This window comes from Austrofundulus limnaeus, unplaced genomic scaffold, assembly GCF_001266775.1.
Source record: "Austrofundulus limnaeus strain Quisiro unplaced genomic scaffold, Austrofundulus_limnaeus-1.0 Scaffold0, whole genome shotgun sequence".
In the NCBI taxonomy this organism is placed as follows: Eukaryota; Metazoa; Chordata; class Actinopteri; order Cyprinodontiformes; family Rivulidae; genus Austrofundulus; species Austrofundulus limnaeus.
In genome coordinates this window covers 3,713,763-3,727,073 of record NW_013952402.1, presented here as the reverse complement: position 1 = coordinate 3,727,073, position 13,311 = coordinate 3,713,763, and the positions used below count along the sequence as shown (strand labels likewise).

Below are 13,311 nucleotides of genomic sequence, written 5' to 3'. Positions count from 1 at the left end.
GCTGTAATTCTGAGTGTTTTATGTGCTGCAGAACAGGAACCTGCTGTAAAACAGCAATTATGCTGAGTCAGGCTTGATTTTTAATAACCTTTTCCTGTTAAATAAATAAATCAAATCAAATCAAGGTTTTCTGTTGTGACCAATGTGGGTGCAACTCCTACATTGGTTTTTTTGCTATTAGGACAAAATAATACATGACCTATCCCATCAAACTGAGAATTAAATCATAAAGTGGTGGAGAAATAGACAACTGTAGTGCATTAGTTAAAACATTTGCAATAATTGCATTTTGTCAAAATATAATGAACATTATCAATAGTTCCTTTGAACGAACTGGCTGAAATATAAGCTTAAAGATTTATTGAGGCATTTTTTAACAGTAGCAACAAAAAACGTGATTTTGAGCAAAAACGCCCTCTAATTGTCACTTTTCCAGAGAGCTATAAAATACTTTTTTCTTTCCAGCTGGGAAATCTCAACATTCAAATACTGTTTAAGGTTTCTATTTTACAATCAGTCAAAAATTCCTCATTAGAATAACCTGAAAACAGGATTTGAAACCAAATATCAATGAGTTATCCTGATTAGGAAGACAAATCGAGTCATATCTCTGGAACCATGATTTGGGATTATTTAGATACTCATAATGTAGCTTAAAAAGCCTGAAATCTGAAAATGCGCTTGGGCCATTCTGACTAAATTTAACTTAACCCTCAGTTTGATGCGACGGGGTCACATATGTTATCTTTTTAATGAAAAAAAAAACCCAACAAGTTTCCACTTACAGGCGAGTCTTCTTCAATGAGTTTAATGATGATGTCGGTACAGATGAGGACCCCCGTCCGCCCGATGCCGGCGCTGCAGTGAACAGTGATCGGSCCCTTGTGGTGCACAGCCCTCATGTAGCGAATGAATCGAACCAGCTGTTCTGAGCTGTGTGGCACGCCGTGGTCGGGCCAGTGTGTGAACTTCAGGTGATGAACAAAGTGGGTCTCACCCGTCTGGAATTATAGTCACTTGTAATTTTGCACCAAATAAAATTCACCATTCAACAACAACAACAAAAAAAAAAAAAACCTTCATTGTGCTTTTTAAAATTATTATTATTATTTTTTACCTCTGTTTCCACCATGCGGATGACCTTTATGTGAAAGTGTTCCAGGAACTGCTGGTTCTCCAGGTAAAGCTGGTACTTGTCTGTGTTTACAGGTGCACCCAGCTTCTCTGGCCAGTACTTGTGACATTTGATTCTTCCTCGTTCTAGTTCTTGGGTCATCATGGAAATGACGTCAGATTTGTTTTCCCAGATCATCTGCCAGAAAGCCTGAACTGTGGTGGGCAGGGGCCCCTGGCAGGAGATGTAGAACAGCTCCTCGGCTCCGACTTGCATGCGGATGTAACTTGCGTTGATGTACTCTTGGTTCTCTCCGATGGCTACACGGGTTTCATCATCTGCAGGAGGAATAAAAGCCCACACATTTTTTTAAAATTTAGTGTGTTTGAAGTGTAGAGAAGCAATACTTCTATTTATATTCTGAATAAAAGCCTAGCTATACTTAAATGAATGCCACCTTTTATGTTAAAGTTCTTAACTGGGTATTCATCGGGTTAAAGTACTAAAAAGGTAATCTTACCTTGAAAACTGGAGTATTTTTGGTCAAATCTTAGAAATATTGTACATAATAGCATGCAATATAGCTGCTACCATACAAAATATATACACTGACTGCATTAAATTAAAATTAAAGCCATTTTGAGTTATTTTTCATTAGCTGTGGCGGCCATCTTGAGTTGATTTGACTCCAAAAGTTAATCAGTCATAGTTCAACATCTACTGATTATTTTTAATAGAGTTTTAATAAAATCCATCCAGGGGTTCATTAGATATTTTGCTAACAGACAGACAAAACTGATTTAAACAAGTAATGTCAATGTTTTGAACAAATATTCCACATGATCTGTCAATGCTAAAAATATGTGTTGAGTATGAGTCTTAGCTACTACCATACCACATTTTAGCTTATTATTTTTAAAATGGACAGAGGTATAGTCAGTTATGAGTTTGCTAAGATTGATTAGCCGTGGCAGCTATCTTGCATTGACTTGACTCCAAATGTTAATCAGTTATAGTTTTACATCTACTAAATATTTTTGTTAGAGTTTCTTTCAAATCCATCTGGGTGTTAATGAGATATTTTGCTAACAGACAGAAATAATTGATTTAACAGTTAATATCAATGTTTTGAACAAAGATCCTGCACAATCTGTTAACAATATGTATTGATTATGAATTTTAGCTATAACCATACCAAATTCTAGCTCAATATTGTTCAAATTTTTTATTTTTATTTATTTTATTTTTCCAAGGATCACCCCTTGAGATGTACCATCTCATTTTCGAGGGGGTCCTTGACTGAAATGTAGTCAGTTTTGTGTTTAGGATTGATTAGCTGTGGTGGCCATCTTGAATAAAATTAGCTCCAAAAGCTAATCTGTTGTAGCTGTTTTTTCTAATGAGTACTGTCTGAATTTCATCTAAATTCAACCAGTGGTTCATGAGGAGAAGAATGTTGACCAGAAACTTTCAGGAAAACAGTAAGGAATGTTCACTGAGGCTTAAAAAAATGCCACAAATTAGAAATTTGTTCAGGTTAAAAGAACAGAAATCTCCCAACTGTCCATCAGAACAACAATCTATCTTTATTCCCCAAAACACAACATTTACAACAAGCTGCAAGGCATTTGGTGAGTTCATAGTAATAATTCCACTGGGGGTGACCTCATTTTATCACACTCATTCATCCCAACTCTGACCCGTCTGACCCCCACACACTGCGAGCGGTTTGACAAGAAAACACTTCTGTTCTCGTCACACATGCGTTGTGTGTGTTTGGCATCTGGGTTTACATTAGGAACATTCCTGGGGTCATTTCTGAGAAAATAACGCGCACAAACTCAAATTTTTTACATCTCGTCTCTTTGCATCGTCTTCCTGTAATTTTTAACGATTTTGCAGCCGGTTGAATCGATTCCTTCCTCGTTTATTAAAAATATAAATCCAAGACAAGATAATTGCTAGGACCATCATGGTCACATTCTTGGCAGGCTGAGAAAAAAATTGCACTGTAAGTTAGCAACCAGTAATTTATTGACTCGAGGAGATTATAAAATGTTGTGCGCAGTTTTCTTAGGAGCAGTAAATAAACAGATTCACAGTAAAAATGTACAGCCAGCTTAAGCTGATTAATTAATGTGTCAATAAGCTGTCTTATAAATCCTTACGCCTCCAGTCTTTACAGTCTTTAACCTCTTTCTCAGTGTAATGAACATAACAAAAAAAAAAAGGCACTTCTACTTTAAAACCTTCCCACGAAAAATAAAAGTCTTACAGGGTAGGATGTCTCTGTAGCGGTTCTTATCTCTGTTCTCAGGTGCTTTTCCCACCAAACAGTTGTCAGAAGGCTTCAGATGCTCCAGAGCCTGCAACAAACAGCAACATAAGAACGTCATGCTTTACAAACTGTTTGTTGAAGCTACTGTCACACTTTGCATGCTCGTGGGAATGTGTTATAATCAGGGGTGAGCTGTGAGCATGTGTGAAGTTAGATGAAGAAAATGTGTAATCTGACCCACAACATACCACATAAACAAGTATTTGCAGTGAAATGCACACTGGCAGATTTTTCAATTAACTGTTTTGTTTTTAGACATGCATGTCATGTTATTGGTCCACAGCATGTGTCAAACTTAAGGGTGAGTCCCGTCTGGGCCACCACTCCTCCCCACAAAAAAAAAATAAAAAAAATAAAATAAAATTATTATCATACTTCATATGAAAATTGTTTCTTATATCAATGGTAAACTTTAAATTTATATAAAGTATAAATGCAACAAAATAAAGAAACTTTAAAAAGTTGAAAGATAATAAATTTTGTCCTGCCCCCGAGCTGTTGGCTTTAAGTAACTGAGCAATTTAGTTGGATAAMACAGTAATAATCTGCTTTAAAACCAGCATTGACTTTAAACTACATCTCCCATAATGCATTTCAATCACCCATGGGAATTCCCTGGCAGACAGTGGGAGAGTTCAGAATGAAGATGGCAGCCACTCACTACAACTCATCAATTAGTTAAACTCTTAGTTTTACTTTTAATGTTATTTCTATATAATTTATTTCAGATTTAGTCGTACGCTTAGTACTTTTCAGTGTTTATAAGAGGACGGGTTGAAAAACTGTTTAGTCGACGTTAAACATAAAAACATCAACGTTAATTACAACTGGCCTTTTAAGGGCCACCGTAATGCCCATGTGGCCCTCGGTGAAAATGAGTTTGACACCCCTGGCCTACAGCAAGTGTCCTTGTCAAAAATTTGCAAAATCAAGTAATAAGGTTAGTTTTAGTCAGCAATATCATCTTTTATGGAATAATCTGTTCCTCTGCCATCCATCTGGTCAGAGGTACAAGCTATGAAAATAATGTGACATTTTATTTTCTTCCAAATGCAACAAAAAACACTTAATCAGCCAAGTCCTTTTAGACGTTTTAGGTAGTGCTGTATCATTTTTGTTTATTTCTTATTACCAATGGAATTTTAAAACAAGCACATTTTTGTGGCTGAATTTGGTCAGGTTGCTCGCAATATCTAATGTCCTGTGTTCTTATAGCATGTTCCTGTAAGAACAAATTTGCCCCTGGGCAACAATAAAGGTCTGAACTGAACTGTCATCAAACAGTGTGTCTGTGTTTGGATGTTTGAAGGTTTATTAACTTCACCTGTATAGTTCGGATGCAGAGATCAGTGCTGCTTGCATATGTTCTCAAGGCGAACCACAACACACACTCACCATGAACTCTTTAATCAGTTCCTGCTGGTCCAGTTGATGCTGCAGAATCTGGATTAGAGCTTTGACCCTGAAGCCTGAATACTGGCTGGACCTGGCAGGAGTAATGAGGGCTAAACGGGCCAGCTCCTCCTCTGATACTAGCGGCGGACCTGAGGAGCAGAGCTTCCTTTTAGATAAAGATTTTGCTCTGACACATTAAAAAAAAAAACCCAGTAAAATCAAGGTGATTATAAAAACCTGTTTGGGTAGAGGACACTTCCTGACTCGTTGCATCAAATACATCATCTTCTTCGCTGCTCCAACCATCGGACTGGGTTTTCCGGACATCTTTGCAGGACTGGTCCAAAAGTTTGGTCACAATTTGTTTCCTGAGAAAGTCAGACGGAGAAACCTTATTTTAAAACTCCTTAGCAGAGAAGCTCAAACTCATGCAATGCTGAGCTTAAATTTTGTCACCTAAATTACGCAGACTGTGGAGTTAAATCAGTGACAGCTTACAGTGATATTGAAAAAAAGATTTGGCATTGAAAAACGAAACACTGAAAAAGGAAACACTGAAAAAAGAAACACTGAAAAATAAAACATTGTCATTGAAAAACACAACACTGAAAAATGAAACATTAAAAAATGAAACATTGAAAAGATTTTGGCATTGTAACTTTAAAATGCCAAAATCTTTTCAATGTTTATTTTTTCAGTGTTTCATTTTTCAGTGTTGAATTTTTCAATGTTGTGTTTTTCAATGACAATGTTTTATTTTTCAATGTGACTGATTTAACTCCACAGACAAGATGCTAAAATACATTCCTGGTCAAAAATGCTGCCAGATTTTAAAACTGCATTTAGTCCACATAAATACAAATTCAGTMTCATTTCATTCAATTGTGTTAGATGCTAAACTATAACAAGAAAATAAAATATCCAGAAGACAAATATCAGCACCCTACAGACAACTATAATTGTCGTTCATTGCTCTCTGCCGCCTCCCTGTGGTCAAAAGTGGAACTTCACAATACAAAACAATTGGAGAAAGCAGGAGAAGGTGGTGGAAAAAGGAAAGAGGAGAGGAAACCACAGAGACATCACAGTGGGAGATGTTAATACCTGTCAGTGGCTCCATGCAACATGTCAGTGACATTGAGGGATGGGCAGCAAGCTTGATGAGAGGGGGTGTTATTACAACTCTCCTGTCCCCACGGACAAGCAGCCAGAGGAGGCAACAGACAGGAGGAGCAAGATGTTAGTGGATGTTAGTAAAGAGACGTGGAGCACGATCTAATTTCATCAAACAGATTTTGTCAAATTGTGGTCGCCGGAGTTCAAATGTGCGCTACCTCTTCCGTCGAAGTCTTTTCTCTCACAACAGTCACTCTGTGAGGTGGAGGAGGAGGCGGGGAGGTAAGGATCACTTCTGTTTTGTTAACAGCAGGAACTGCAGACGCCTCTAAAACAGCAATTGTAGCTCTCAGTATAGGCTAGCTTTATCAAAAATGCTGTCTAATTAGTTAGCATTACATTTGTAATTTTTTTTAAGATAAGAATATAAATAAAAAAGGTTTCTGGGAGTCTTACCAGGGGGAACCTCAACTGGTCGGTTCAGCATGACGTCAGGTGTGGAGCAGGTGTCATGGCCGGACACGTGAGCAGGCTGCTCCGCTAAAACCGCTTCCGTATAAACCGACATGTTCGGGGGTGTGGGAGACTCGGAATATTTCAGGGGCAAAATGTCCCTGCAGATGGTGAGCTGGACCGTCCCCTCGGCCTTACGCAGAATATCCACAACCTTACTGTGGCTCAGCCCGGACACGATCACACCGTTCACCTGCCGGGGTAAGCATGAAGAATCAATTCATCGCCGCYGCAAAATAGCAAACGACTCAATAACGGATGTTTGGTTACCTCTAAAAGAATATCCCCCACTTTCAGACGGCCGTCCTGCTCAGCGAGTCCACCAGAGCAGATGTCCCTCACTCTGAGCATGCTGCCATTGGTTCCACCAACCAAAGCAAAGCCGAGACCGCCTCCCTCTGGTTTTTTGAACTCCACTTGCATGATGCAACTCTGCAGGGACAAAAGCTCGTTAAAATACAAAGAAATGTGGAATTAAAACAGAACTGGCATGCATCAACTTTAAACTGTTCTGTATGCACTTGCAGACTAATGCGGAGTAGACTCTTGTTACAGAGCTTTTCCCCTTCAAAAGACACTGGCTGTTTAAAAAAAAAACAACAACAAAAATCGAAAGAAKTGCAAGTAACAAAAAAGCGACAATCCTGAAAAATGTAACGTACATCCTGTTCCTGGGTGAGAGAGAGATCCCTGAACCTCCCAGCAGTCCTACACGTGGATTCAGCTGAAAAACATAAACATATAAAGTCAATACATAGATATAGGCCTCATAACCATGTTTCCTAAAAATAAAAAWAWAAAAATAGCAATAAAGGCAGTAAAATTCGAAGCTGGAACATCCAAGCCAGTAAGACACAAACTAACCTTGCACCTGTTCGCACATTTTCTGGAAAAAAAAAGCGTCGATGGATGCGCCTCCTTTTCTATAACAGATGAGCAAGGCAGATCTTTTTTTTAAAGTGGCCCCTCTGCCCTGTCCTGTACCGCTCTATGTCCCGTTGGCAGGCAACTGAGCCTCCTGCTCTATAGACCACCACCTGTGTGGGTCCTGATAAGTGTGTGTGTGATGTCTTTGGCTTTGTAGTCTAATACACCGGTGGAGGGCTGGAGGCTCGCTAATTATTAATCTTACAGAGAGAGCCCAGGATCTGTCTGTCAGCACTGAGAGCTCTCTCTGTCACACACACACGCACGCACGCACACACACACACACACACACACATTTTAGCAAAGAGTGACCTTTCAGTCAGCACAAGGCCCCAACTTTGCACTGACAAAAGAAATATAAGCGTGAAAATAAACCATTAACGGTGGGAAAGACTGAAGTAGGTAAAATGAGAATAAAATAAACTTTAAAAACTCACTATTTTCAGTTGACGACTTCCTCTCAGGCGAGGGAGACTCTTCAAATCGAGCAAAGAACTTCTTGTCTTTTTTCCAGTCAAAAAGACCTGTTGAAAGAAAGCTTGTTAAAAAGTGAGGTAAAAAGAAGAAGAAGAAGAAAACTGCCCCCACTGCAACAACATGCACAGACAAGCCATTACCTCGCTTCCTAGAATACTTAAATTCTCTTGGAATGATTGAGCTTTAAGTGATGCTGTTCTGGTCAGCACAAACATATCTAGTTTCCAGGCTGTCCATCAATGCATAACAACCACATTATCCTGTATGTGAGTTCATTAGGCTATTAAAGCATTTAAAACTTACCATTCCACTTGGCCTTAGGTGTAACTGGCTGGTCTTCTCTGGGTCAAATAAATAAATAAATAAATAAAGAGTAATTTAGAAATTCAAAAATATAAAAACAACATTAATATCTGTTCATTTTTTCCAGCCAAAAAAGGGGCAAATACCTGATAATTTTTAGTTTAACCTTACGAGGGGCRATCTCACAGGCTTTGACTGCATCCTCTAAGGTCATTCCCAGGGTGCACCTGCCACAGATGTACAGGATCTTGTCGTTGGGTTGGACACTGCCTTCCTCGCTGGCCGGGGAGCCTGGCACCACATCCAAACAATAGATGCCCTGCCATTTGCTGCCGATACCACCCGTCAGCCTTATCCCTGGAGAGGGGACACACGTGGAGGCATTGTTTGAATGAAAGGCACTCGGGTGTGTTTAAAACTTTTGTTTTAGAAGTTCAAAAGTCCCACCGAGTTGTCCCGAAGGAGTCTTGTGGAGAACAACATCRGGTAGACTGTCACAGGGAGGCGGAGCCACGAGGTTACTGACCGCCCTGCCGAGTGTCATGCTCAGTCTTCTCGGAGACGACCTGAGAATTGTCATTGCGACGTCATCGGCCACGCTGGTGACGTTGTGCCCATTTACCTGGCAGAACACGACGAGGCATCATAAAAAAAGCACACATGCAAAAACCAGAAGAATTATTTATTATTTATTTTTGCATATGCTGTGGTGCAGCTGGTTCGGATGTTAAATGGACGTAGTTAGCAGTTATCAGTCCCATAGATGGGCTTCAGACTCTCCCATCTGTGCCCCCTAGTGGGTTACCAGTGCCATATATGTTGGAATACAACAAATCTGTTATCACCAGAGTCCGGTCTACTTTTTCGTAGCCCATGTCATTTTCTCTAAAATTAACCTTAGTGGCTTTATGCCTCATACTAACCAGCTGACAGTCTGAAGCCATTCTATGGGATGGAGAACCCAGTAGGGGGCACAGTCGGGACAGTCTGAAGCCACTCTATGGGACTGATAACGGCTAATAACGTCCATTTAATGGATGATAACATCCGAAGCAGGTGCGTGGTACATACAGTGATGAGCCTGTCTCCAGCTCTGAGGCGTCCATCTGCCCTGGCTGGGTTGTCCAGTATGTCCTGTATGTAGTAGCAGTTGTCCAGTTTGCTTCGAGTGATGGTGAACCCAAAGCTTCCACTCCTGGACTTGGTCAGAACCACAGTAAGCTCAAACTCTTTAATCCTACCCTGTCAGGTAGAAACAACAAACATGTATATCCACCTTATTGCAAAAGTAAAAAACAAAAAAACAAAAAACAAAAGAGATGATAGACACCAAGTCTTTGTAATCCTGCTCAAACTCAAGCAGATATAGAAGATGGATAAATTCCTTTAATTTGTTAATGCCAATTTTTTTTCACATTCATTACTTAAGTAGAAGTAAAGATACTAGGGTTTAAAAAAACTTTTTTGGAAGTAAAAGTATCAACTCAAGCTTTTTACTCAAAGTATAAAAATAATAGTTTTAAAACTACGGTACTTAAAGTATAAAAGTAAAAGCAATGAACASTTAAAAAAGCCATTAAGGATAAAAGCTTAGGCTGTGCCACAGGGTCCTATAGCGTACAACCCCCCCTTCTCATCCAACCACAATCATACTCACTCTATCCATGGACTCCATGTATCAAGTTAAATTTCTATTTATTTATTTTCTGAACAATGAATAAAAACAAGTCAAAGTTGAATAGAAATAAAAGATTTTTTGCATTTTTAAAAAGTAAGGAGTAGAAAGTCCAGAAATAAAATGTAGGGAGTAGAAGTAAAAAGTAGACTGAAAAATAATTACTCCACAAAAGTATAAATAACCAAAATTTCTACTTAAGTAAAGTAACAAAGTATTTGTACTTAGTTACTTGTGTTCTAACTTTGGTGTGCATGTTAATAAGATCACAAAGAAATGATGGGGCCAGACCTTTTAGAAATTTAAAAGTAAGCAGTAAATTTTTTTAATCTTTCCTAAAGCAAACAAGAAGCCAATGGAGAGAAGCCAGGACAGGAGTGTAAATAATGTTTTAGTACCTGCAATTTGTGATTTGACCAGCTGCCTCAACTGAGTACTGTCTTATAACTAAAAGCAAAAAACATTCACCTAATTTTACGACACGGTTTACACATCCCTTGCTGTCTAACAGGGAGACAAGCAAAGTTCTGATGAAGATTTTTAAGTTGAAAAACACACAAAAAAAGGAACTTCAACTTGCCTTTCTCCGACTCTCCTTCTCCTCTTCGTCCAAATCGTCGTCGTCATCGTCATCAAACTCCCTTAGCTTCCTCTCCAGCTCTTCTCTCAGCTGTGTGGGCATCTGGGCAGGCGAGGGCAGCACTGAGGTTGGCAGCGTTGGAGCAGGAGGCACTGAGGAGATAACCTGGGCTGTGATGGGGGTCAGCGGCGGAGGCTGGGAGGGAGGCACACTGGGCTGGATATTCTTAGACGTGGCTTTGTAGTGGCTCGGAAGAAGCCCCTGCTGGATCGGGTGGTGCTTGTTTTTCGGGGGCTGTGTGGTGAGCGGCTGAGGCGAGTGGCTCAAAGGGGACGGGGCTGGGCTGTCTGACAGGAAGTTGAGGGGGGGCAGGGTGGTAGTGGGGACGTGAGGGTTGAGGTTCGGAGCCTGGAAGCTGTTAGAGGTTTGAGAGTCGAGGGCGTCTGGGTTGGTTGTTGGCGTGTTGTTGGATGGAAGGCTGGGAGGGGTCTCCAGAGTGGAGCTGATGGTCAGGTACTCTTCATCCGCCACAATAGTCAGTCCATTTCCCATAAGGCAGTAGGTCACACTCCCATCTGCCTCCTCTCTAACTCCGCTGCAAAAAACAAACATATTGCCGGTGAAGCAGCTAAAATATTTCACTCATAACTTTTACTATGATTGTCCAAACACCTCCCTAGGGAGGAGTCCAGGAGGAGTCCTTACTAGATGTCCAAACCACCTCAATTGGCTCCTCTCGACGTGGAGGAGCAGCGACTCTACTCTGAGTCTCTCCCAGATATCTGAACTTCTTACCCTATCTCTAAGGGAGAGTCCAGCTATCCTGCGGAGAAAACTCATTTCGACCGCTTGTAACCGCGATCTCGTTCTTTCGGTCACTACCCAAAGCTTGTGGCCATAGGTGAGGGTAGGAATGTAGACTGATCGGTAACCAGAGCTCTGCCTCACAGCTCAGCTCTCTCTTCACCACAACAGACCGGTACAGAGTCCGCAAAACTGCGGAAGCTGCACCGATCTGTCTATCAATCTCACACTCCATTCTTCCCTCACTCGTGAACAGGACCCCGAAATGCTTGAACTCCTCCCCTTGAGGCAGAACTTAAAATATATGTTTTTTTTATTTCTAAACACGACCGGCATTTCTATGAATGTTTAGTGTGCAAAATATGTGTTTTATAGAATACCTGGTATATACAGGTTTGGAGGCAGTTTTGGGGTAAACGTCCATAAGCATCACAGCTGAGCTTAGTGTAGCTGCAGCCTCCTCTTCTCCTTCCTTTTGTTTCTCCGCTGCTGCCCGTGGCTCCGTTGAGGCTGGTGGAGAAGCAGACGCTGGCGATGCGGGCGAGGCTGGCGAGACCGGCGACGGGGGCGACGTGGGTGACGTCGGTGAGGGGGGTGTGCGAAGGGGAGACGGGAGACTCTCATAGGTCTGCGCTTCGCCCTCTGGGCTCCTTGGACTCTCTGGGGGTGGTGAAGCCGCGACTTCAGGAGATTTCTCGGTCACGTTGGTCAGGTCCTCCTCTTTGGTGGGGGGCACCATCAGTGCGTGTACGCTGACATCATTTGGCGACTTAAGGAGCTGGCTGTAGTCCTCTCCGAGTCGGAGGTCTAGAGATCTGGATCGGATCTCACGCAAGGGTGCAGGGCTCTACAGAGTCGAACAAAAGGTGGGCTAATCAATCTGAAAACTTTCTGCCTTATACATCCCATAGTCATCATCTTACCAGTGTGTTATTATCTACATCGTAAAGTACTCCAGGAGCAGGTCGGCAGATCAACAGGTGAACTTCAGACGGGATTCCACGGAGCAGGAACAAAACCCTCTGAGGCAAAAAGAGTAGAGAAATGGATCGGGTACAACTTCAAATGGGCTCAAAGTACGCACCTCTTTAATGATCAAATATCTAAAAGCAGCTGTGATAACGTAATTGCGCTGTAGGTCCTTGGCAGTGCAGAAAAAAAAAAGATTAAAGAGCACAAACAGTGTGACACAACTAGTGCGCTATTTTCAGCAATACAAGATTAAAGAATTAGCGAATCTGTGACGCGCTCAGGGTCCTAACAGGACAGGGCCGCTGGTGTTGCTAAGCCACGATCCAGCCTATTCATTTTAACCGACCAAGTGGATTAGGCTGCGCCGATACTCCTATAAAAATATCTGCGCATCTACATCTCTGTTCAGGAACTAAAACTGTGACACAACAAATACACTTCTTCTACTTATTAGGAAGCATTTGAACTCAACCTGGTAGGACAAATCCTTCACTGGCTCTTTGTTGACGGACAAAATGACGTCCCCCTCTCGCAGCAGGCCGCTTTCCTGCGCTGGCTGCCCCGGGAACAGACGTTTGATGCGAACCACGGTGCCTCGATCAGCCCCGGAGCACAGCTGCGAGATGTAGAAGCTGAAGCCCAGACCAGACGAACTCTTCCTCAGAACCACTTCATGGGTGTTTTCTAGGAGAGAGAACGAAACAAAGAGGTCATTTCGGATGATGTGTGATCTTTAATCGGTCTAACGTGAGGGAGTTTGAACATAATGCATCAATGTCATCTGTTGTAAAAATCCAGTTTATTTTGTGAACTCTTTGAAACAAATTTTTGTCTAATAATTAATTTAATGATAAAGATAAAGAAGCTTGGTTAGAGGTAAGAAAGTGTCCTTTTAACTGAACTCAGCCAGAAAGCAGGCAGCTTCAAGGTCTCCTTGCGTTTTGTCTCGAGGGGCTGAGGCAGCATCAGTCCTGGATGATGCTGACAGCTAACACAATGTAGCTGTCAGATGAGTCACATTCACCTCTGGGTCCTCTGTGTGTGTGTGTGTGTGTGTGTGTGTGTGTGTGTGTGTGTGTGTGTGTGTGTGTGTGTGT

At 41.4% G+C, this 13,311-nt stretch overlaps 1 protein-coding gene across 2 annotated transcripts in view; it reads right to left on the bottom strand.

Moving 5' to 3' along the window:
* The window catches only part of ptpn20 (protein tyrosine phosphatase non-receptor type 20), a 33,236-nt gene that overhangs the window by 4,944 nt on the left and 14,981 nt on the right, over window positions 1-13,311 (bottom strand). For both annotated transcript variants that reach the window (XM_014018516.1, XM_014018591.1), the window contains exons 27-45: window positions 12,687-12,898; window positions 12,166-12,264; window positions 11,623-12,089; window positions 10,439-11,033; window positions 9,255-9,425; window positions 8,631-8,805; window positions 8,330-8,540; window positions 8,184-8,221; window positions 7,841-7,927; window positions 7,139-7,200; window positions 6,747-6,908; window positions 6,420-6,669; window positions 6,182-6,291; window positions 5,952-6,034; window positions 5,085-5,215; window positions 4,848-4,996; window positions 3,390-3,480; window positions 1,118-1,452; window positions 786-1,001 (exon numbers count right to left, since the gene is read on the bottom strand). In XM_014018516.1, the coding sequence (XP_013873970.1) occupies window positions 786-1,001; window positions 1,118-1,452; window positions 3,390-3,480; window positions 4,848-4,996; window positions 5,085-5,215; window positions 5,952-6,034; window positions 6,182-6,291; window positions 6,420-6,669; window positions 6,747-6,908; window positions 7,139-7,200; window positions 7,841-7,927; window positions 8,184-8,221; window positions 8,330-8,540; window positions 8,631-8,805; window positions 9,255-9,425; window positions 10,439-11,033; window positions 11,623-12,089; window positions 12,166-12,264; window positions 12,687-12,898 (3,644 nt within the window). The remainder of the gene's footprint in view (window positions 1-785; window positions 1,002-1,117; window positions 1,453-3,389; window positions 3,481-4,847; window positions 4,997-5,084; window positions 5,216-5,951; window positions 6,035-6,181; window positions 6,292-6,419; window positions 6,670-6,746; window positions 6,909-7,138; window positions 7,201-7,840; window positions 7,928-8,183; window positions 8,222-8,329; window positions 8,541-8,630; window positions 8,806-9,254; window positions 9,426-10,438; window positions 11,034-11,622; window positions 12,090-12,165; window positions 12,265-12,686; window positions 12,899-13,311) is intronic.